The sequence below is a fragment of the Scyliorhinus canicula genome, chromosome 14 (assembly GCF_902713615.1).
Source record: "Scyliorhinus canicula chromosome 14, sScyCan1.1, whole genome shotgun sequence".
Lineage (NCBI taxonomy): Eukaryota > Metazoa > Chordata > Chondrichthyes > Carcharhiniformes > Scyliorhinidae > Scyliorhinus > Scyliorhinus canicula.
In genome coordinates, this window is record NC_052159.1 from 44,057,533 (window position 1) to 44,082,519 (window position 24,987).

Genomic DNA, 24,987 nt, shown 5'->3' on the forward strand with positions numbered 1-24,987 from the left:
GGATGAAAGTCTTGGTTCTGTGGTACAGGTCTTTAGAGTTCACTTTGAACATTTGCGAGGTAACCTAGGGAGAAGTGTGGAGGCGCATGGTGGAGTCTTTGCATTCGGAAAAGCACTTTTCTTGGAAAGGGCCCGCTTTTGAAACATTGAGATCCTGCTGCACGGCGTGTCAAATCCTGATGGGTTTGGCAAGGAGGGGAATGAGCCAAGGTGTGTCCATGAGCCTGGTCCCTGGCGAGAAGTGGGAGGCAAATTCCCGAATGAGTTTGAAAATTAGCTGGCATGCTTTAGTAATCTTGATTTGGAGGCTGGGTGCACCAGGTTTGATGAAGAACAGTGTGCCTGATCTTCAAGGCCTGTGGTTGGTTGGGGGCCCTGGCCACTGGCCCTATATTATCCTATCCTTGATGCTCAACACAAACAAGTAGAGGTGGCTGAGCATGTTGAATCATCGCCCCCGGTTGGGTCCTAGGCTGTGGATTGCTTGTGCGTCGAAGCGGTGGCATGGTGGAAGTGAAGGTGCCTGAGGAATGTTTATTGATCCTGCCTTGCTGTCGACCTTCTCGAGCAACTTAGATAGTGTTATTATCCTGCAATTCTTCTATAATCCTGGGTGTTACTCTCTTGTTATTGTGCTGTTGATTATTTATTATTGTTGCTTTTTTCCTGCAAGGGTGTGCGAGGTGTGAGCACGAGAGCGAGTGTCGTACTTTATCCCCTTCCAGCAAAAATCATAGAGTCAATTATGTGAAACATGGTTTGTGCACAATTTTACTCCTTTTTTTTATTATGTTATAATCCTTGTGGTAATGGGAGGGCAGTGCTTTTTTGGCACCTCTTATCGTCTTTAGGGCAGATTGGACGGCGGAGATGGCGTTGGATGATCACCGAGATTGAGGATAGCCACCCAGGTAGAGCTCACTGGATCGGATTTTTTTTATTAGTTATTTTTAATTTAAGAATTTGTGCCTTACTCCTCCGATAGCCTGGGCAGATTATGTATCCTAGGGAGGACTGGGTTCCTTCTGATCTTCCTTGTGGTTGGAGTTATTCCTCAGGGCCTTTTTTCCCCAGAGCTATTATAATGGGAGAATAGTAGTGGTGGCGCATGCTTAGCTGGCTTTGGTTAATCCTTGGCTGAAGAGAGAGATTGTTCTTTCTGTGATGGCGGACAGTGAAGGATGGTGGGAGATATCTATCGATCAGTTTGGTCTTTCTTCCTGGAGGGTCTTTTTTTCTTCTCTTCATCTGAGTGAGCAAGGTGCTGACACTAATCCTAGTCCAGCCCGGTGGTTTAGTGGAGGTTCCCCTGGTTTTCCAAAGAAGGAGGAAATCGGTCCCCGCCCCAGGGTGCAAAATCATTGGGTGTCTTGACGCCTCGTCTTCTCTTCGGTGATGGTGTCTCCCCAGCTGGGGCTGGCGTAATCTTCCTTTTTTCAATTTAAATGGGGGCAGTGTACTGCCCTGGATGTGGTTGGAGAGGTCCGGCCGGTGTGTGGGTGTTGTGATGTACTGGAGGTCCTAGGCTAGGCCAGGTCCAGCGCTGTGACTAGTATCCTATTGCCCCTGGGGGCTTGGGATAATCTCTTATTGAAGGCACCTATTGGGGATGCCCAGAGAAGCTGGGTATTGTTTCTTTGGTGGACCTAGGCCTGGGGTTGAGTTGAGTCCTGTATTCTGGTTGATGTCTTGTTGCCCTCCTCCCTTGGGGGGAGAGATGCTTTCTTGGTTGAATGAGCAGCTTCCTCGTTAATGGGTGACCGGCATGCATCAGGGAAATATGGAACCAGGTGAGCCCCGATCCGTGTTATCCTGTAGATTATTCCTAGTAGCGCTAGCTCTTTTTCCTCTGGTTTTCTTGGGAGGCCCTTAAGGCTTGATCATAGTTTGAATATGTTGTTGCCTGTCCCTCTCTGTACAAATGTATGGAATGATGTTGGTTCTGAACTGGGTGAGATTGAGGCTTTGTTGTGTGGTATACATGTTACTCCTCTTTAGAACTGGGGTTTCCGTGTATTTTCTTTGTTTTCCTTTTTTTGTAAGGGTGGGTATAAAGCATCAATTATTGGTTCCTGAATGGGTGCAGACGGGTCTTGTATCTGAGGAGAGGAGGCTGCGGTGTGTCGCTGGTGCTGCCAGAATTGAGGGAGATATATATTGGTGCATGCCGAACATGGTCTGGAAAGTCTATCGTGAACTCTGTGGTAATTGTCAGCAGACGAGTCATGGTGAGATGTCAGACAAGGGGAGGCTCAGGTATGAATGGTTGCTGACATTCAGATGAATCACGTGGAAGGGGTCCCAGAGGGTCTCCAGACTGATAAAGGATGAGGAAGGCACAGGATCTTGTTCCTGGTCCTGTAAGGAAAATAAATGAAAACCCACCTTATGGGCCTCCTATTGTGCTTCACCTCATGGAAAAAGCACAATGGTTTCCCCACTCACAAGACCAGTTTCAATAGAAATGAAGACATTATCATACTTTGATCTATGTGCTTAAGGAAGAACCTGTTGATTTCAAGGGGGTGCTCTTGGGTCAGTTTAGCTCAGTTGGCCAGACAGCTGGTTCATGACGCAGAGTGACGCCAACAGCACGGGTTCAATCCCTGTACCGGCTGAGGTTATTCATGAAGGCCGTGCCTTCGCCACCTTGCCCCTCACCTGAGGTGTTGTGACCCTCAGGTTAAATCAACACCAGTCAGCTCTCTCTCAATGGAAGAGCAGCCAGTAGTCCCCTGGTACTGTGGTGACATTTTACATCTTGCTTTCTACTCACAAACCTGCTTACCTTCACACTGGTTGCAAAATTCTTGAGAGTCATTTCATCAGCATCGATTCAGCGGAGCGATATCCCGCCCTCTTTAGCCCCATCCACATCATCCACAAATCAAAGTCCCCATCCTCAATCCTCGGACAGGAGCACTTGCTTGACCAAACAGCAGTTTGCAACACTATGTCAGATCATTGCCCAAATCTCGGATTGGCATCATTCACCCTGATGACAGGGTGGAGTCCCTCAGGAAAATCCATTACTGCTCAGCTAATTCCAATGCAGTAACCAGAATTCTTCAAAGAGGAACAAGTACCTTTCCAAAATAAATGTTCAAATCTCTTTTGCAATTTGAATTTGTGCACAAGTGCCCCAAGGTAGCACAGTGGTTAGCACTGTGGCTTCACAGCTCCCGGGTCCCACGTTCGATTCCGGCTTGGGTCACTGTATGTGCGGAGTCTGCACGTTGTCCCTGTGTCTACGTGGGTTTCCTCCAGGTGCTCCGGTTTCCTCCCACCAGTCCCAAAAGACGTGCTATTAGGTCATTTGGACATTCTGAGTTTCCCCTACCGTCGTGGACCGGTTGCGACGAATTCGCATACCGTCGCAACCAGTCCACATCAGACGCCATTTCCCTGGCCCTACACTCATCCCTAGAGCATTTTGAAAACAAGGACTCCTACATCAGACTCCTATTTATTGACTACAGCTCCGCCTTCAACACCATAATCCCAGCCAAGCTCATATCAAAGCTCCAAAACCTAGGACTTGGCTCTCCACTCTGCAACTGGATCCTTGACTTTCTGACCAACAGACCACAATCAGTAAGAATGAACACCAACACCTCCTCCACAATAGTCCTCAATACCGGTGCCCCGCAAGGCTGCGTACCTAGCCCCCTACTCTACTCCCTGTACACAGACGACTCATGGCAAAACTTGGTTCCAACTCCATCTACAAGTTTGCTGACGATACGACCATAGTGGGCCGGATCTCGAATAACGACGAGTCCAAATACAGGAGGGAGATAGAGAACCTAGTGGAGTGGTGTAACAACAACAATCTCTCCCTCAATGCCAGCAAAACTAAACAGCTGGTCATCGACTTCAGGAAGCATAGTACTGTACACACCCCTGTCAGCATCAACGGGGCCGAGGTGGAGATGGTTAGCAGTTTCAAATTCCTTGGGATGCACATCACCAAAAATCTGTCCTGGTGTACTCACGTCGACGTTATCACCAAGAAAGCACAACAGCGCCTATACTTCCTCAGGAAACTAAGGAAATTTGGCATGTCCACATTAACCCTTACCAACTTTTACAGATGCACTATAGAAAGCATCCTATCGGGCTGCATCACAGCCTGGTATGGCAACTGCTCGGCCCAGGACCGCAAGGAACTTCAGAGAGTCGTGAATACCGCCCAGTCCATCACACAAACCTGCCTCCCATCCATGGACTCCATCTACACCTCCCGCTGCCAGGGGAAAGCGGGCAGCATAATCAAAGACCCCTCCCCCCCGCCTTACTCACTTTTCCAACTTCTTCCATCAAACTTCCAGACTCAAAAACAGCTTCTTCCCCACTGTTACCAGACTCCTAAATGACCCTCTTATTGACTGATCTCATTAACACTACACCCTGTATGCTTCAACCGATGCCAATGCTTATGTAGTTACATTGTATATCTTGTGTTGCCCTATTATGTATTCTCATGTATTTTCTTGAATTTTGTTTAATTCCCTTTTCTTCCATGTACTGAATGATCTGTGAGCTGCTTGCAGAAAAATACTTTTCACTGTACCTCGGTACACATGACAATAAACAAATCCAATCCAATCCAATCCAATCCAATCCCTCTGTGTACCCGAACAGGTGCCGGAATATGGTGACTAGGGGCTTTTCACAGTAACTTAATTGCAGTGTTAATGTAAGCCTACATGTGACAATAAAGATTATTATTATTAGATGGGTGTAAAAGAGTGAATATTCAGGATAGCCTGGAAGCCTTGCCTGCTATACATTCTTGATGTAAGAGCATGACTGGGAGATCTAAATATGGGGCGGAAAGCTGGCAGTACTGAAATACACCCTGTTTTTTAGTGCATGATGCACCTTGGACTCACTGGCATTTCACAGCCATTGTATTGTACATCAAAGGAATCAAAAGTTGGCTATAGTGTTCCACTTAATAACTTACAGTAGAGAAAAACAAACAAGGTACGGTATCCTAGCAACTAGATTATTAAGATGCCACTTCACTAGTTAAGCAAAGAAAATGTCAACAGGAAATATCTATTCCCATGTAGTGAATCAGTTCCACACTGTGGTGCATAAAAGACTGCACAAATGCAGCAGAAAAAAATTGTATTCTCATTGCGTACAAATCGACAGAGAAGAATAGAAAAAGCAGAATTATCTCCCATATACCATGTTCTGAGTGAGTGTGAGAGAATGAATGGGAATTGAAGCTGCATTGTCTTGTCTGAAACCCACCCGATTTCCTCACCTCCTGCTGCCTAAACCAGGGATCACCAGGAGATGGATAGCAACAATCCTTGGTGAAATATCAGAAGGTGGAGTCGGGAAAAATTTGAATGGGGTATGTCTATTCATGGTCCACACTCACATTTTGGCTCCATAAACATCTTTTTAAAGCTTTGCTTTAATCTAACATCTAAACTGGACAATGGGTAGGATCGTCCTAAATGACAGTGGCAAGAAGTATGTGGCAGCAACACGCACGGCTGGCAAGCAGCACTCTCCACCTTCTCCCCCCCCCACCCCATCCTCAGTTTTACGGGTGTCAGCTCATCAATTAGTTGATGCTAAGGTTGCTGCACTGTTAAGGATAGCTACCTGCCCCTGAGAACTGCCAGCCCAGTCAGAGGACCAGTAGCCCAGCAATGCCACCCCTCTGAACAAATGGCTAGAGCTGGAGATTCTGCCTTCCCTGGCCACTGTCCCCTTCTTGAATGAAAAATATTACCCACATGGCTGCTGCTGGAGGGCCACCGGCATTCAGCGAGTGGCCTCCATTCCTGGCCAGGGGCTGGTGGAGATCAGCCATTGGCTAAATGCCAACAGCTTGGTAAAATGGTGATAACTAATTAATTCCTTACTTTCTGACTTAGGGTCACAATAGTTTGGAAAATACTTAATGTCACAACTTTATTCAAGAAGGGTGGTAAACAGAGAGCAGGAAACTACAGGCCAGTTAGCCGAATAGCTCTCACTGGGAAGCTGTTGAATCCATTATTAAAGAAGGTACAGCAGAATGCTTAGAAACTCATAATTTGATCAGGCAGAATTCAGCATGGGTTTGTGAAAGGGAAATCATATTTTAATTAGAATTTAATCTGGTAAATAATTAGTTCTTAGAATTTTTGAGAAAGTAACAAGCAAGGTGGATAAGGTGTATCGGGCGCGATTCTCCCAGACAGGGAGAAATCGTAAGGCTGGCGTCAAATCCAGGCGGGTTTGACGCCAGCCTCCCCCTCCCCGACCGGGAACCGATTCTGGTCCCCGGTCGGGGCTAGTATGCCGCGGCCGTGAACTCCGGCACCGCGGGCTTAACGAATTTCGTTAAGCCCGCTTGCCAGAGTTTGCGCCGGCTGACGCGTCACATGACGTCAGCCGCGCATGCGCAGATTGGAAGACTCCAACCCGCGCATGCGTGGATGCCGTCATCGCGCATTTGCGCGAAACCCGCGCATGCGTGGGCCGGGATGCCCCTCAGCCGCCCCGCGAAGTGATACAGCGGGGCGGCGGAAGGACAAAGAGTGCGCGGGAATCGGACCTGCTGCCCGCGATCGGTGCCCACCGATCGCGGGCCCATGGCACCCTTGGCACGGCCGTGGTACTGCCGTGCCAATCGGTGCCATGGTTTTCAAAATCGGGACTTTACGGCCGTTTTTACGAACGACCAGACCAGGTGTGTTTGCCGTTCGTAAAAACAGCCGTAAAGGGCTTGGAACTCGGCCCATCGGCCAGCTGTGAATCGCTGCTCGCCGTAAAAAAACGGCCGCAGCGATTCGTGTCGGGAGTCGGGCGTGGGGGCGGGGAGAATAGCGGGAGGGCATCAGACTAGCATGGCCGTAAAAATTTACGAACCCCGCTATTCTCCGCACCGTCGTGAGTGCGGAGAATTGCGCCCATAATTTTTGAAAAATAAATTTAGAGTGCCCAATTCATTTTTCCGAATTGAGAGGCAATTTAGCGTGGCCAATCCACCTACCCAGCACATCTTTGGGTTGTGGGGGCAAAACCCATGCAAACGCAGGGAGAATGTGCAAACTCCACACGGACAGTGACCCAGAGCCGGGATCGAACCTGGGACCGCGGCGCCATGAGGCAGTAGTGCTAACCACTGCACCACTGTGCCTCTTATGAAGAACTGTCAAACTGGAGACTTGAAAAATGAGAGGTAATTGTTTTGAAACGTAAGATCCTGAGAGGACTTGATAGGATGGATACTGGGCAGATGTTCCCACTTGTGGTGGAGTTAGATCTAGTGGGCACAATTGAAGAATACAAGGTTTTCCCTTTCAGACAGTGATGAGGAGAATTATTTTCTCTTAGTGGGTTATTTGTCTGTGGAATTCTATTCCCAGAAAGAAATGAAGGATGGGTCATTGAATTTATTCAAGGCTGTGTAAGACAAATTTTTGACAATGGAGCCAATGGTTATGGGGACAGACAGCAAAGTCGAGTTAAGGCAACTAACAGACCAGACATGGGGCTCGATTCTCTGACCCCCCGCTGGGTCGGAGAATCGGCGGGGGGGGGGGGGGGGGGGGGGGGCGGCGTGAATCGCGCCCCCGCCGTCTCCCGAAGTCTCCGGCACCAGAGATTCGGCGGGGCCGGGAATCGCATCGCGCCTTCGGCGGGCCCCCTGCCTGCAATTCTCTGGCCCGCGATGGGCCGAAGTCCCGCTGCTGTCATGCCGGTCCCACCGGCGGGAATCAAACCACCTACCTTACCGGCAGGACTGGCGGTGCAGGCGGGCTCCGGAGTCCCGGGGGGGGGGGCGCGGGGCGATCTGGCCCCGGGGTGTGTCCCCACGGTGGCATGGCCGTGGGCCGGTGGGCGGGCCTGTGCCGTGGGGGCACTCTTTTCCTTCCGCGTTGGCCATAGCCTTCACGATGGCGGATGCGGAAGTGACCCCCTCCTCTGCGCATGCGCGGGGATGACGTCAGCAGCCACTGACGCTCCGGCGCATGCGCGGACTTCTGCCGGCCTTTGGCGCCAAAGGCCTTTCCCACCGGCCGGCGGGGCGCCAACCACTCCGGCGCGAGCCCTGCCCCTCAAGGTTAGGGCTTGCCCCGAAAGGTGTGGAGAAATCCGCACCTTTGGGGCAGCCCAACGCCGGAGTGTTCACGCCACTCCATCCCACCGGGACTCCCCCCGCCCCGCCGGGTAGGGGAGAATTCCGGCCATGATCTTTTTGAATGGCTCAAGGGGCTGAATGGTCTACTATTGTTCCCATGTCCTATGCTCCTTTAATAAGGTATTGGAATATTTAAATTTGCTTCCTGGCCCCTGAAGGCAGGAAGCCTTCTGAAGCTGGTCTTATCTGTAAACAATTTCCTGATGGTGGGACATGGTCAGGGAGTGAATCCTACCAAATTCTACCACTCCACCTGTCCATTGGTGATCACACCTCATCCAGCCAGTAAAATCCTCCCAAACATGTCAAGTTTGGGTCTCTTCTGCCCCCTTTAAGTAGCCTTCAGTCTCCCACCCTTACTGTCTAATCAGTAGGTGCACAGACCCGATGGCTATAATGGCATTATATTAATTAGGGCATTTTCCTCTTTGACTTTGTGAGGGTGTACATTTAACAATGCACAATGCAGTCCAGCTCAGTGCAGTGAATGGAGTGTGTGGGGGTTCATTCCCATGTTTCAGTTTAATTTTACTGCTCTCGTTAAGTTAGCTGGACATTTGCTAACAGACGAGGACTACGCTCATGCATCAAATCCAAGAACAGAAGCTGATTGGAGCAGCCATACAAACATGTCAGCAATGTGACAAAGCAGCTACAATGTGACATTGATATGTTAAGGGAGTAGGCAAGGACCTGGCAGATATAGTGGGGGAAAGTATGAAAGGGTCCGTTTTGCAGGGAGAATAAAAGGCTAAAGACAGTATCAAACTCAAGGGAAAGGTATATAATTGAGCCAAGGCAGGTGGTAGGTTAGAAGATTGGACAGTATACAAAAAACAGCAAAGAATAATGAAAAGATGAATAAGAAGGGAATAATTACAGTACAAAAGAAAGATGGCTAGAAATATAAAGATGGACAGTTAGAGTTTTGAGATATTTAAAGTCATAGAAGTCTACAGCACAGAAAAGGCCCATCGGCCCATTACGTCTGCGCCGATCAAAAACAACCACCAAAGTATTCTAATCCCATTTTCCAGCACGTGGCCTTGGCATCGCAAGTGCTCATCTAAATACTTCTTCAATGTTATGAGGATCTCCGCCTCCACCATCCTTTCAGACAGGGAGTTCCAGACTCCCACCTGTTTTTCCTCACATTCTCTCTAAACCTCCTGCCCCTTACCTTAAATCTATGCCCCCTGGTCATTGATCCCAGTGGAATTATTTCATCCTGTCTACTCTATGTCCCTCATAATTTTATACATCTCAATCATGTCCCCCCTCAGCCTCCTCTGCTCCAAGGAAAACAATCCCAGTCTATCCAATCTCTCTTCATTGCTAAAACTCTCCAGCCCAGGAAACATCCTGGTAAATCTCCTCTGCACCCTTTCCAGTGCTATCACATCCCTCCTATAATGTGGAGTCCAGAATTACAGTTCCAACATAACCTCCCTGCTCGTAATTCTATGCCTCAGTTAATGAAGGCAAGTATACCATCTGCCTTTTTAATCACTGTATCCACCTGCACTGCTACCGTCAGGGACAGATGTTACATGCACACCCAGGCCCCTTGGATCATCGGTGCTTCCCAGAGTTCTCCCATTTATCGTGTATTCCCTTGCCTTGTTTGCTCTGCCCAAGTGTATCACCGCACACTTATCTGAATTGAATTCTATTTGCCACTGATCAGTCCATCTGAGCAGCCTGTCTTCCCCTCTTCTTCTACTTGGGATGTCCCTCAGTGTCGAGGATGACTTGCTTCCACTCTGGGGAGGTGAGTTCTGCGGTGGCTGAATAGTCCAATCCTAGATCCGCAGACTCTGCCACTGGTTTGGCAGGCAGTGTTCGATGAGGTGGGTGGATGGGACACTCTGGATTCTGTGCTCTCTTTCCACTGTTCACACTTGGCCTCCGTGCGCTCCATCCTACAATGCTCGAGGTGACAAATTTCAGCAGGCAGCCAAATTTGAGGAGGATGCTACCCAATCCCTCACTATTAACAAAGTCGAAGGCCTTTGTGAGATCGAAGAAGGCCATGTAGAGAGGTTGGATTTGTCGGGCGCTGAAGATCATGTCCATTGAGCCTATTGATGGGCAGAAGCCACACTAAAACTCAAGGAGGAGCTCTTCAGCCATTGGGAGGAGGCGGTTGAGGAGTATTCTCACAATGACCTTTCACGTGGTGGATAAAAGGGAAATCCCTCTGTCATTTCCGCAGTCAGAGCTGTCTCCTTTCTTGAAGACGGTCACAATTAAAGCATCTCTTGAGGTCATTCGGCATGCTCTCTTTTTTCCAGACAAGGGTGATGAGGTTGTGGATTTTTGTCAAGAACGCATCTCCGTTGCATTTTAGTACTTCTGCGGGGATTCCATCTGTGCCAGAGGCCTTGGTGTTCTTCAGCTGTCGGATGGCTTTTTTACCTCATGCGAGTTGTAGTCGTGCTAAGATGGCGGTGGGTAGCATGTTGCTGGATGGTGTCGAGAACGCTTGTGTCGAAGGCTGTGTCATGGTTGAAGAGGTCCTCGAAGTGCTCTCTCAAGTGGGCATTGATTGCCTCTGCCTTTCATGAGTGCCTCCTGTTTTTGGCTCTCAGGTGGGCTGGGTCTCTGGGTACTCAGACCGTAGATGGTTTTGCTTGCGAAGAAGCCACGCATGTCGTGGTTGTCAGAAGTGTCTTGTGAGAGTACCTTTAAGAAATTAGTGTTTAAGAAATGTACCTTTAAGAAATGGGTATTATCAGTGATGTCAGAGCGTGGGTGGAGCTGGGCTACCTGTCAGCTTTTTACTTTTGTTTTAGGCTGTTTGCTGCAGCGTGTGTTTTAGTTTTGTTTTCAGTGTTGGAGCTGAAGCCAGACAGAGCAAGCGTACTGTTGATCTCTCTGCCATGAAAAGACTATCTCTTGATCATTTGGTGAATTCAGAATTATAAAGGTTCTCAATAGTGAGTGTAAACCTAATGTGCTTCTGTCAAATGTGTTTCTTTTGGCTGGATGTTGTTTGGGAAGTTACTAAGGATTACTTAGTGTTGTATTCTTTGGGGGTTGTATTTGAATTAATGGTTGCTAAGATGTTCACTGTATGTTTTAAAAAGGTTAACTTGAGTTCATAGAATAAACATTGTTTTGCTTTAAAAAAATACTTTTCCATTTTTGCTGTACCACACCTGTAGAGTGGGCCATGTGCTCCCCATACCACAATCTATTAAAGGTTGTGGGTCAGGTGAACTCCATGATACACTTTGGGGTTCTCTAAACACTGGCCCATAACAGCAAGTTGCTGCGCACTTCCCACCCACCATCTGTTCTTTATGTCGCGATTTCTTTGTTGTACCTCAGCCTTCAGCTGCCTGTAGGCATGTTTCCTCTCACTCGAATTTTGGTGGAGCTGCCAGTTCAGGAACACCTTGAGCTTGCGATCAAGGAAATCCTGGATCTCCTGATCGTTCTCGGTGAACCGGTTTTGGTTTTTCCTGGTTGATAGCCCAAGCGACTCTTCACAGGTGCTCACTATGGTGGCTTTTTAGTCGGAGCAGGCGCCTTAACCTCCTGTAATCGAAGGCTATCCTCCTCACTATTTACCACCCCATCAATTTTCGTATCATCTGAGAATTTACTGATCAGCCCTTCTACATTCATATCTAAATCATTTATATAAACCATAACAACAAGGACCCTAACTCTGATCCCCACAGAACCCCACTGGACAGAGGCTTCCAGTCAGGAAAACCTCCCTCAACCATCACCCTCTAATTCCTGCTACTCAACCAACTCTGGATCCAATTTGCCAAATTTCCTTGGATCCCATGGGCTCTTATCTTCGTTATCAGTCTCCCTTCCAGGACCTTATCAAAAGCATTGAAATAAGAGTTAACAAAGTGAGCATTAGTCCTATAGAAAGTGCATCTGGGAAATTGATAATGGAACTAGGGAGCTGCCAGATGAAGTGAATAGGTATATTGCATCAGTCTTCAACATAGAGCAGTGATATGCAACCACAGCTGGTAAGTGGGCCGTTCGACTGGCCCTCCATCATCTGAGTGGGCTACAAGATTGAAAGTTATTCATTTACTGTGACCCTTGAAGAAGATTGAATATATTTAATATATGCCAAAGATATCATAAGTATAAAAAATGCTTAATCATTCACGTATTAATAGAACTGCCGAAGCTTCAAATGGTAGAAACAACAGAAATATTCACACTTTGATTGGATTCAGAGGGCGTGCAAAGCTCTCATAGTCAATGTTGTGTCCAATCAGCACGCACCTCACTTGCCCTTGCTTTACGTGTTTATCACTTCAGTTATACCAGTAGGAAAAAAGCTTCCCGGGTGGAAACCAATATGGCTACTCTGCGCATGGGCAACAGTCAACAAAATGTCTCGTGGGCCGCACTCAGAACCCTGATGGGCTGCATGTAGCCCCAGGGCCGCAGGTTGCTCGCCACTGCTATAGAGGATACAATATCTCAGAAATAGCTGTAAATCAGGAAACGGAAGGGAGGGAGGAACTCAAAAAAATTACAATCACCAGGGAAGTGGTATTGAATTGATTGTTGGGGCTGTGTGCTGACAAACCCCCTAGTCTGGATGGACCTCATCTTAGCATCTTGATAGAAGTGGGTTTAAATTTTCCAAATTTCCCTAGATTCTAGGACGGTTCCATTACATTGGAAAATAACAAATGTAACTCCTTTATTCAAAAAGATAGGGAGGCAGAACACTGGTAACCACAGGCCATTTAGCCTAACATCTGGTATGGAAAGTGGTAGAAGCTGGCATGAAAGATGTTCGAGCAGGGCACTTCGAAAAAAATCAAGGCAATCAGGTAAAGTCAACATTGATTTGTGAAAGGGAAATCATGTTTAAATAATTTATTGGAGTTCTTTGAAAGATTCACAAGTGCTGTGGATAAAGGGGAACCAGTGGATGCACTGTACTTAGATTTTCAAAAGGCATTTGATAAGGTGCCACGTCAAAGGTTATTGTAGAAAATAAAAGCCCCTCGTGTAGCCGGTAACTTCTTGGCATGAATAAAAGATTGGATAGCTAATAGGTGACAGTTGACACAATTGAATCATTTTCTGGTAGGCAGGATGGAGCAAGTGTTGTGCCACAGGGATCAGTTCTGGGCCTCAACTTTTTACAATTTATATACTTGACTTGGATGAAGGAACCAAAGGTTTGCTGATGACACAAAGGTAGGCAGGAAAGTAAAGTATGAAGAGGATATAAGGAGGTGACTAATGGACATAGGTTAAAGTGAGTGGGAAAAGATCAGGCAAATGGAGTCTAATGTGGGAAAATGTAAAATTGTCCATTTTGGCAGGAAAAATAAAAAGATGCTTATTATCTAAATGATGAGAGATTGAAGAGCTCTGAGATGCATGGGGGATCCGAGTGTCCCAGTGCATGAATCACAAAATGTAGGTTTGACCAATAATAAGAAAAGCTAACAGAATGTGATTGCCACACTTGTGGTGTTCCACAATACTGGGAACAATGATATTTACTATTTACTGAAAGGGTTTGTAAGTATGATTTGAAAATATGATACCAAATTGGCCGTTTGACTAATATAGAGGAACACTGTGACAAAATACAGGAAGATGTTCACAAACTCGCTAAAATATGCACATAATTGGCAACTTAACTTCGACATAGATAAGTGCAAGGTAGAAAACATTTTGGTAGAAAGAATAAAATGGTCCACATTCTCCATAAAATAGCTACCAAAGCACTGAGGCCCATTTCTAGGTGAAAAAATTGAAGCACAAGAGATGTTGTGCTGAATTTGTAAACAAAAACATTGGTTAGACCAAAGTTGGAGCACTGTGTACTGGTCTCCATGTTATAAAAACAATGTGGAGGTATTGGAGAAGGTGCAAAAAGGATTTATTGGACAATAAGAGATAGGAATAAATGTTGGCTTAGCCAGTGATGTCCACATCATGTGAAAGAATAAATAAATAACGATACTGAACGAACTGGGCAATAAGCAGTGATGCTGCTTTTTTCAAACAGCAAAGAATATAGGCACTGAAGGACAAAAGACAAGTTAGAAAAACCAATAGTCCCAAAGAAAATTAAAAGAAAATCAGACAATTTGTCCTTGCCTGTGCTATGGAAAGCCATGCAGGTCTGCAATCAGACACCACAGCTATGTTAGAACATATAATAGATGACACTACATATGCAAGAAACAACCATCTTCAGGAACAAAGGGAAATTAATGATGACTACCAGAACAGAGGTTAGACCGAGTGGGAAAACTTGAATAGGCAGGTGCTCTTATTAAAAAAGACGGAGGAAGGGCATGATAGAGGTCTTTTAAGATTATGAAAGCATTTGACAAAGCAGATATAGAGGACATGTTTCAACTTGTGGACAGGAAACAAACTAGAGGCTATGTGGGGCTAGATTTCCATCGCTCAATGGTGCGAATCAGTTCTCAAAATATTGAAGATACGTTTTTCTGGAAAACCGCTTTTCCTCTGCTTTCCCGACCCCACACCATGTTTGTGTGGCATTTTTGGGAGTCAGGAGGGTCTCGGGTGCAAAGCGCACAGGCATCTCTCCCAAGGTCAGGGTCCTCATTGTGAGGACCACAGGAAAATTGTATTTCCTACCGCACAATATCATCATGCGGCTGGTGTGAGTTTTAGAAACTCTTAAGAAAAAGTACATCCTTGGAGCGTGTGTGACCATTGGAGGAAGCCTACTGAGGAGACTGGAACAATCCAAAAGTGAAAAATGTTTCTAGACCTTCAAATGTCACCAGTAAAGGCTGTACTGTAACGTGGATGTGTTTTTAATGCAGTGATTCATCATAGAGCTCTGTCCTGCAATGGTTAGCTAACCATTACATTAACCAGCATTGTGTAAGAGTTAACATACACTACAATGATTTTTCCATCGGAGGAAGCGTCACCGTATCTAGAAAAATTTGTCACCCACCTGTCTTGTTTGGCGCTTGGATTTAAATGTACAGGTAGCTATGGCTACGGAGAAGTAATTTTAGCTAACTGGGCTAAATCGCTGGCTTCGAAAGCAGACCAAGGCAAGCCAGCAGCACGGTTCGATTCCCGTAACAGCCTCCCCGAACAGGCACCGGAATGTGGCGACTAGGGGCTTTTCATTTGAAGCCTACTCGTGACAATAAGCGATTTTCATTTTCATTTCATTATTTCTAATGGGTGTAGAAATAATCTGAGCACCTACTCCCCTCCCTTGATTGGCAGGCAATCAAATTTAAAACGGAGAAGACACCACCTTTCATTTTCAAGCTCTGGGCGTTGCAATAATACTTTGATAGTTGTGGTCACTATGAATACTTGGCTGAGTTCCAAAAGCTGTTGGTCTGTTGACACAGCTTTTTCTAATTCTTTTGTGGCACGTGGGTGTCACAGGCAAGGCCAGCATTAATTACCCATCCTAATTTCTCTTCAGAAGGAGATGATGAGTCGCCTTATTGAATTGCTGCTTCCCATCTGGTATCTGTCCACCCACAGTGCTGTTATGGAGGGTTTTGATCCCACAACAGTGAAGGAGTGCCAATATAGTTCAAGTCAACATCGTGTGTGGCTTTGCAGGTAGTGGTGTTCCTATGCTCTTTTAGGTCACAAGTTTACTGCAGTGGATCTTGTAAATTATATACACTGTCGCCACTGTGTGCTTGTGGTGCAGGGAGTTAATATTTAAAGTGGTGGATGGGTTGCTAATCAAGCGGATTATTTTGTCCTAGATGATACTGAGTTTCTCAAGTGTTGTTGGGGGGTCACACTAGTTCAGGCAAATGAAGAGTATTCCGTCACATTCCTGACTTGTTTTTGTAGACAGTAGGCTGACTTTGCGGAGTCAGGAGGTAGTTACTGCAAGTAGCACAGTGGGCCAAACAGCTGGCTTGTAAAACAAGGCCAGCAGGACGGTTCAATTCCCGTACCAGCCTCCCTGGACGGCCGCCGGAATGTGGCGACTAGGGACTTTTCACAGTAACTTCATTTGAAGCCTAGTTACGACAATAAGCGATTTTCATTTTTCAATTCTCAGCCTCTAACATGCTCTTGTAGCCACAGCATTTATACAATTGGTCCAGTTCCTGGGAAATTGTAACCCCCAGGATGTTAATAATGGGGAAATGATGGATGGTAACAACCTGGATTGTCAAGCACAGTAAGAAGTCTTACAACACCAGGTTAAAGTCCAAAAGGTTTGTTTCAAATCACTAGCTTTCGGAGCACTGCTCCTTCCACAGGTGAAACCCTGATTGTCAAGGGGAGATGGTCATTGCCTGGCACTTGTGTGGCACAAATGTTACTTGCCACTTTTTAAAAAATATATTCTTTATTCTCCTTTTTCACATTTTCTTCAAAATTTACACCCACCAACAAACAGTAAACGGTAATGAATACAATGTCAATCCCCTTATTAACAACGATCCCATCTTCCCACCAACCCCCAATCAATAGCCCACATGACAACATAAACATCAAATAAAAAAACAAAAACGAATCAGGAATTTCCCATAGCCACCGTTAATATATATAGTCCACCACCCCCCTCAACCACCCCCTCGCTAATATTCAAGGCCATCCATTGCCCGAAAGTATACAATGAATGACACCCATGAATTGCAGAACACCTCCCACCCCCCTCCCAGACTCCTCCCCGCCACTTCCTCTCGAAAACACCTCACCCGGTATCGGTCCCCTCCCCCAACTTTTCACCCCTCCTGGCCGCATCAAAACCTATTCTACCAGGCTCTTATGGCCACAGCCCCTCTCCCCACCACACTCCCATTCACTGGCCAACCTAAACTAGCCAGTGTGGAGGCCCCTGCCCGGGCCTCACTCCCCTCCAATCCCCTCCCCCCTGCCCGGTCCCAGAAAAACAAAAAAATCCCCTTCAACACACACCCCAGTGTAAACCACAAACCCCAAAGAACCATCATTACAAAGGAAATTTCCAACTCTCACCTTGTCCAAATAGACAACGTCGACTCATTTAGCACATATACCAACATGCAGTGAAAAAATAAAGCTACACACACTCCTACAAACCCCCTACCCTCAATAAAAGTCCCGCTCTCAGTCCCATTTCTCAATTCTGCCCCAGTCCTTCTGCCTTCGCAAATACTCCGCCACTTCCATCGTCTCAAAATAAAAGTCTTTGGGGGCAGCACGGTGGCAGTGGGTTAGCCCTGTTGCCTCACGACGCCGAGGTCCCAGGTTTGATCCCGGCTCTGGGTCACTGTCTGTGTGGAGTTTGCACATTCTCCCCGTGTTTGCGTGGGTTTCGCCCCCACAACCCAAAAGATGTGCAGAGTAGGTGGATTGGCCACGCTAAATTGCCCCTTAATTGGAAAAAATTAATTGGGTACTCTAAATTTATAAAAAAATAAAAAAATAAAAATAAAAGTCTTTGGAGTTGTAGGTCACCAGCAGCTTAGCTGGATACACTATACCGCACCGCACTCTGCTGTTATACAGTGCCGTCTTCACTCGGCCGAAGGCCGCCTTCCTCCTCGCCAACTCCACAGTAAAGTCCTGGTATATACATATACCAGCTCCAGCCCAGTGCACCGCCCACTTCTGCTTTGCCCAACACAGGACCTTCTCCTTCACGCGGTACCTACGGGAACAAATAGTCACTGCGATAGGCGGCTCGTTCGCTTTGGTATAGTCCTCCATGTCCTATGAGCCCGATCCAGTTTGAACCGAGAGGGATCTTCCCCCTCCCCCAACAGCTCCGCCAACATCTTGGCAAAATACTCCGTCGGCCTTGGGCCCTCCAACCCTTCGGGCAGACCCACAATCCTCAGATTTTGCTGCATAGATCTGTTTTCCAAGTCTTCCATTTTGGCTCGCAGACCCTTGTTGGCCTCCACCACCCTCCGCAGCTCCTTCCCCATCGTGGTGAGTTGATCACTGTGCTGCGACAATGCATCTTCCACTTCCTTCAGTGCCTCATCCTGCTCCCGCACCTCGGCCGATGCTCTCGATACCGCTGCCCTCACCAGTGTAATCGCCTCCTCCACCAGCACCTTCAATACCGCCACCATCTCCTTCCTCATCACCTCCATGTGCTTTGCGAACTGTTTTTCAAGTTCCATAACCGTCACCTTGGCTATCTTTTCTGCCGTGAGCAATGCGGCCTCACCCGGCAACCCAGACTCCGCCTTCCTTCCAGTTCCTGAGCTGACCCCTCTACTCGACGGAGAACCTTCATTAGCCCCTATCTTCACGGATGTTTTCCTTTGGGTTTTGGACATCTTTCTTCCTTACGTCTTCCTGCACTTATTTAACCAAAAATTACCCCTGGGACCGGGCATTAAATTCTAAAAAAATCAAACCTCAAGCAGGAGCCCTCCAGTGTGCGACCTCCTCCTACATGCCGTCACCGTAAGTCCACTTGTCACTTATTAACCCAAACTTTAACGTTTTCCATGTCTTGCAGCATGTGCACATGGACTACTTCTGTATTAGAGGAGTTGTAAATGGTGCTGAACTTTGTGTAATCATCAGCAAACATTCCCACTTCTGATCTTATGATGGTAGGAAGGTCATTAATGAAGCTGCTGAAGATGGTTGGGCTTAGGACACTACCCCACTACACTGAGGAACTGCTGCAGCAATGTTCTGGGCTTTCAACAACCACAACCATCTTTCTTTTATGCTAGCTATTTCTCCATCCAGTGGGATTGCTGACTGCTGCATAATATTATTCTTCAGCATTCACAGGACATATTTCTTTTGTCACATTTAATTCAATCCTTTCACCTTTGTGTGCTGCTCAATGAGAGGAAGAGATGAACAAATATAAATGGCAGGTCACAAAGTGTTGAATTAAGAGGCTGTATTCTCAGATTGTACTGACTGCCATACAGTACACAGGTCAACTCTCTGAAAGCACGTCTTGCTGGGGTGGTAATTAGCCATATTGAGTTTATCTTCTTTTCTGTGGACAGACATACCGTGGTCATTTTCCAAATTGTCAGGTAGATGGGGGATGACTGACAGTTTTCCGAGCTTGTAAATGACATACCAGCTTTTGATGTGGTTTCAGAATACATAGCTGTTCATTTACGCACCGTAATGTCCATTTAAAGGGTTAACTTACAGCATTTTTCTCTTTGGTCCATTGATTATTTAGCCAATTGATTAATAAGTCAACAGAATTTGGCTGCCTGAGTGAAACTCAAAAGATTCTCCATCATTATATTTTTGCATGTTCACAAATATTTGTTAAGCAGCCAAATATATTTGTTTACGCGGAAACTGCATTTTAGCAGATAAGAAGGTATTTGTGGCAGGGCGTATTGTGTCAATTTACCACCAGCATACAATGGCTTGATACAACTCTATTACAGCTCAATGAAGTCTAGTATCCATACTGTGCATCTCACTACAGAAACCTAGCATTTTAATCGGACAGCATGAGGGGATCAGTGAGTTGACTTTACTCAGATACTCCCAATTCCAGAAGTCTTCATCACTATCTTTTCCCATGGTCACTTATCAAAAAGTACAAGAGTGTTTCATTATTGTTGAGGAACGTATACAAACTCAGCTCTCTGCAGCATCACTGGTTATACATCTCGGCCAGATCTGCTTTGTCCTTACATTGGATGGACTGAATTTTATGGCCCTGTCGGGGAGGGGCGGGGCTGGAAAATGCAGCGAGCCATTCAAAAGTCCATTGACTTTGGTGGGAGTGGAAAATCCTACTGGTGGAAAATTCCACCCGATGTGTCTGCACTTGTAAAGTAAAGTTCATAGACAAAAACTATTTTCTTTATCACTATTTCCCCCCTAATCATTTTTTCGAGAATACTTACTGACTGTGGCATTTCCTTGTGACTTTGGGGAGTCAAGGGGTAGTTATGTAATCTTGATTCCCAGAAAGGAGGCTTGGCAAATTATCTTAGAGAGTTGGAGCAAAATGGTTTGAAAGATGGACAGAGGTTTATCAAGCACTGTGTGTTCCTGGGAAGAATATTTTTAGCAAATCCTTGCAAATTCATTGATGCAAAAACAGCTAATCATTAATGGGCGTTGGCAGCAGTTTAAGTGTTTATAGTTGACTAACCATTGAACCACGTAAAAGTCATGCTAAATAAAATTGTAAGGCATGGATACAGTGAATAAACAATGACAAAGCCACAAAAATATTTACATTGTATAACTGGTGTTGATTGAAGATGCATACTATCACTGTACAAGAAAATCATTATCCAAAACCTCCAGGTCATCAGAGACTGGGCGCATGATTGTCAGAATCCTGTGGAATTCCTGACACGTAGACCGATCTGGAAATTGGCCAGGAAGTTTCAATTTCCAGCGGGAAATTCCTCTGTTCCTGGGAACCCTCAATAAATGTCGACGATTCTGGGCTAGATTCAGAGATTCAGACTGTTCTATTGTATTTGGAGTCAGTCATAGAGGTTTACAGCATGAAAACAAGCCCTGAGGCCCAACTTGTCCTTGCCGCCCAGTTTTTGCCATTAAGCTAGTCCCAATTGCCTGCATTTGGCCCATATATCTCGAGACCCATTAGCACAGCGGGCTGGTTTAGCTCAGTGGGCTAGAAGCTGGTATGTGATGCAGAACAAGGCCAGCAGCACGGGTTCAATTCCAGTACCAGCTTACCTGAACAAGCGGCGGAATGTGGTGACTAGGGGCTTTTCACAGTAGCTTCACACTTGTGAAAATAAAAGGTTATTATTATTAACTGTCTAAATACTTTTTAAAAGACAAAATTGCACCCGCCTCTACTACTGCCTCTGGCAGCTCATTCCAGACACTCACCACCCTCTGTGTGAAATAATTGCCTCTCTGGACCCTTTACTATCTCTCCAATCTCACCTTAAACCTATCCTCTCTAGTTTTAGACTCCCCTACCGTTGGGGAAAGATGTTGACTATCTACCTGATCTATGCCTCTCATTATTTTATAGACCTTTTATAACTCAAACCATCAGGTTCCGGTAGCATACTGGTCAATGTTTTCTGCACTCTTTCTAGTTTGATAATATCCTTTCTATAATAGGGTGACCAGAACTGTACACCGTATTCCAAGTGTGGCCTTACTAATGTCTTGCACAACTTCAACAAGATGTCCCAACTCCTGTATTCAATGTTCTGACCAATGAAACCAAGCATGCCGAATGCCTTCTTCACCATCCTGTCCACCTGTGACTCCACTTTCAAGGAGCTATGAGCCTGTACTCCTATGCCTGGGTAGTTATCTGGGAAATGTTAGGCATATTCCCCTCCAAGTCACTCACCACCCCGACTTGGAAATATATCGCTGTTCCTTTACTGTCACTCGGTCAGAATCCTGGAACTCCCTCCCTAATAGCACTGTGGGTGTACCTCAGGGCTGCAGCGATTCACCTTCTGAAGGGCATCTAGGGATGGGCAATAAATGCTGGCCTAACCAGCAATGGCCACATCCCATAAATTAATTTTAAAATGTATATATTAAAACCTAGTCTCAAACCTGGGTAGCTACACAACTGACCCCACAATCAACCCACCACTGTCCCCCCCCCCCCCCCCCCCCCCCCCCCCCCACTACCCCAACAACATGCACCTAACTCATTCACCCATCCATTCATAAGGCAGCACGGTAGCATGGTGGTTAGCATAAATGCTTCACAGCTCCAGGGTCCCAGTTTCGATTCCCGGCTGGGTCACTGTCTGTGTGGAGTCTGCACGTCCTCCCCGCGTGTGCGTGGGTTTCCTCCGGGTGCTCCGGTTTCCTCCCACAGACCAAAGATGTGCGGGTTAGGTAGATTGGCCATGCTAAATTGCCCGTAGTGTCCTAAAAATAAGGTTAATGGGGGGGGGTTGTTGGGTTACTGGTATAGGGTGGATACGTTGGCTTGAGTAGGGTGATCATTGTTAGGCACAACATTGAGGGCCGAAGGGCCTGTTCTGTGCTGTACTGTTCTATGTTTCTATTCACTAACATTCGCCCTGCATCTTTAAAATGAACATATAGAACAAAGAACAGCACAGGAACAGGCCCTTCGGCCCTCCAAGATCGCCCTGACCATGTGTCCTATCTAGACCATCCTTCTATACCCCATCTGTTCATGTGTCTATCCAGATAAGTCTTAAGGCAGCTAATGCTGTAAAAAGGAGGTGCGTCCTCTCTTCCTCTGACTCTACTCCACTCTGACGGAGTTCCCCGATGCACATTGGGCATTTCTGCAGAAGCTGGGCTCTGAAGGTCCCAGTAGAAAAGGGCAACAGGGGCAGCACGGTGGCGCAGTGGTTAGCACGGCTGCCTCACAGCGCTGAAGACCCGGATTCTATCCCGGTCCCAGGTCATTGTGTGTGGATTTTGTACTATCTCCCCGTGTCTGCGTGGGTGTCACTCCCACAACCCAAAGATGTGCAGGTCAGTTGAATTGACCGCGATAAATTGCCCTTAATTGGGAAAAAAAGAATTGGATACTCTAAATTTTGAAATAGAGAAACGGGCAGCAACGTGCAGTCAGGGGAACTATCGATCTCAGCAACAATCCGACCATTATTGCCGCTGCCAATGAACACACTCAGAGTGAAGCAAAAGCTTTACTTCTATTTTTCTAGCTATTGAAAGGATGCCTAGTTGAAATAACAACACAATTGGTACAACAATTCAATGAAATCCATTACTTCCTAAGCAGCTAATAACACACAGCTGTAGCCATACACTGTTCCCAACCACAAACATCTAAATCCAAAATACTTTACAATCATTTGCAATCTCTTAGCTATAAGTACTTGTATTTCCATCATATAAATTTTTGAAGTGCAATCAAGATACTTTAAGTTGTTATATTTTCCTTACCTGCATGTTAGTGAATGATAATTGGACTCATACTTTGAAGCTTCTCATTTGTCTGGCAGCCTGCAACCCTGCTATATTCCTGCTAGTCATAAATTATCCATTCACAACCAGCATGACTCTTGCAAAGATAAGTCACTCCCACAGGCACTCACACTGCTGTACTTAGTTATTAGACCATACAGATGATAGTCAGTTTACAACTATGTTACAAGCTTGTAAAATCACCTTTTCACCCCTCATTAGTTGTCATGAAGAGAAAACTGGGACTCACATATGGAAGATAATCTTTAATTTGACAGTGACCAGCAGTTTGGATGAGTTGGTTTGGAAACAGTGGGAGCACTGGTATTTTGGGCAAAGGAAACTAATGGGGCAGGATTCTCCTGTACCCGGCCCGGGGGGGGTCCCGGTGGGACGGAGTGGCATGAACCACTCCGGCGTCGGGCCGCCCAAAAGGTGCAGAATTGGCCGCACCTTCAGGGGCTAGGCCCGCCCCAGAGTGGTTGGCGCCCTGCCGGCCGGCAGGATAGGGGCTTGGCACCACGCCAAGCGGCGCCATAGGGCCTCCGCCGGCCGGCACGAATCGGCGCATGCGCGGGAGCACCAGCGCATGCTGGCATCATCCCTGCACATGCGGGGGGGTCGGAGAATCCCGTCCCTAGTCTCAAACCACCTTCTTCATCCAAACCATTTTCGCACCTATCCTGAAGAAGGTGACTCGTACAGAATCTCTAGTATCTCACCCGCTTCTTCTGCCAGGAGTTGGACAATTGGTTTTGGTAGCACCGGGGGAATGGTGACATCAAAGCTGAGCCTAATCATAGCATCATCTGATAAAGATACACATTTCCAGTTTCCATTAATAATGCATAATGAAAATAAATTGATTCTCACGAAGGGTAAACTACTTAGGGTCCCGTATTGACATAGCCCAAAGCCAGTCAAATGGTGCAGCTAATTTAGCATTGAGAATGAACTGAATCTGGGACTTGTTGGTCATTATCTCTCAATAAATAAATGCACGTCTGGTGTAGTGTTGAGTTCCTAAGGAAATCCTAGATATGAATTCCCGAAATTTCAATGCACCTTAGTTAATGCCCAAATAATGTTACTCTCTAGGATATAAGAATTATGCCTCTTGTTTTATTATAAATCTCACACAATGTTAACATTACTGGCTAGGCCAGCCTCTGGTGACCATCCCTAATTGCCTTTGTGAAGGGTCACTCACTACCCTTGCTTGGAACTTGCTACTTATCAGCCTAAGCCTGAATGATTTTTTAAAATTAATTTACAGGATGTGGACATCGCTGGTCAGGCCAGCATTTATTGCCCATCCTGAGTTGCCCTTCAGAAGGTGGTGGTGAGTTGCCTTCTTGAAATGCTGCAGTCCCTGAGGTGCAGGTATACCCACTGTACTGTTAGGGAGGGAGTTCCAGGATGTTGCCCCAGTGACAGTGAAGGAGAGGCGATATATCAGGGTGATAAGTCAGGGTGGTGAGTGACTTGGGGGGAGGGGGGGTGACCTCCAAGTGAATGACGTCCAGGTCTTAATGCACATGGAAATGGGTTGCTTCAGAATCTGAGAAATTGCAAATGGTGCTGAAGATTGTGCAATCATCAAACATCCCCACCTCTGACCTTAACATGGAGGGAAGATCATTGATAAAGACCCTGATGTACCTAAAACACTGCCCTGAGGAACTCCTTCAGTAATGTCCTGGATCTATGATAATTGACCTCCAACAGCAACAATCATCTTCCTTCAGTATGCTACAAGTTGGACCGCTGACTGCAGCATTTTCTTTTAGCATTCATTGGAAATGTCACTTTTGTCATGTTGAATTCAACCTTTCCACCTTCATTTGCTGCCAAGTGGGAGGAAGAGCTAAGCAAATTAAACAGGTCAAATTCAGAGGTTGTGTTCTTCTATTGTACTGGCTGCCCTACATTGCCCAAGTTCGTCTATTTGACAGCGAGTCTCAATTCTGAGC

General features: G+C 46.4%; 1 protein-coding gene across 3 annotated transcripts in view; it reads right to left on the bottom strand.

The window, feature by feature from the left end:
- The window catches only part of wdr95 (WD40 repeat domain 95), a 199,440-nt gene that overhangs the window by 146,794 nt on the left and 27,659 nt on the right, over positions 1-24,987 (bottom strand). The window contains exon 1 of one of the 3 annotated variants that reach the window (XM_038819070.1): positions 22,994-23,064. The exons of the other annotated variants lie outside the window; for them this stretch is intronic. Within the exon in view, the coding sequence (XP_038674998.1) occupies positions 22,994-22,999 (6 nt within the window). The 5' untranslated portion in view covers positions 23,000-23,064. Of the gene's footprint in view, positions 1-22,993; positions 23,065-24,987 lie in introns of those variants that run through there. 3 annotated transcript variants of the gene reach the window in all.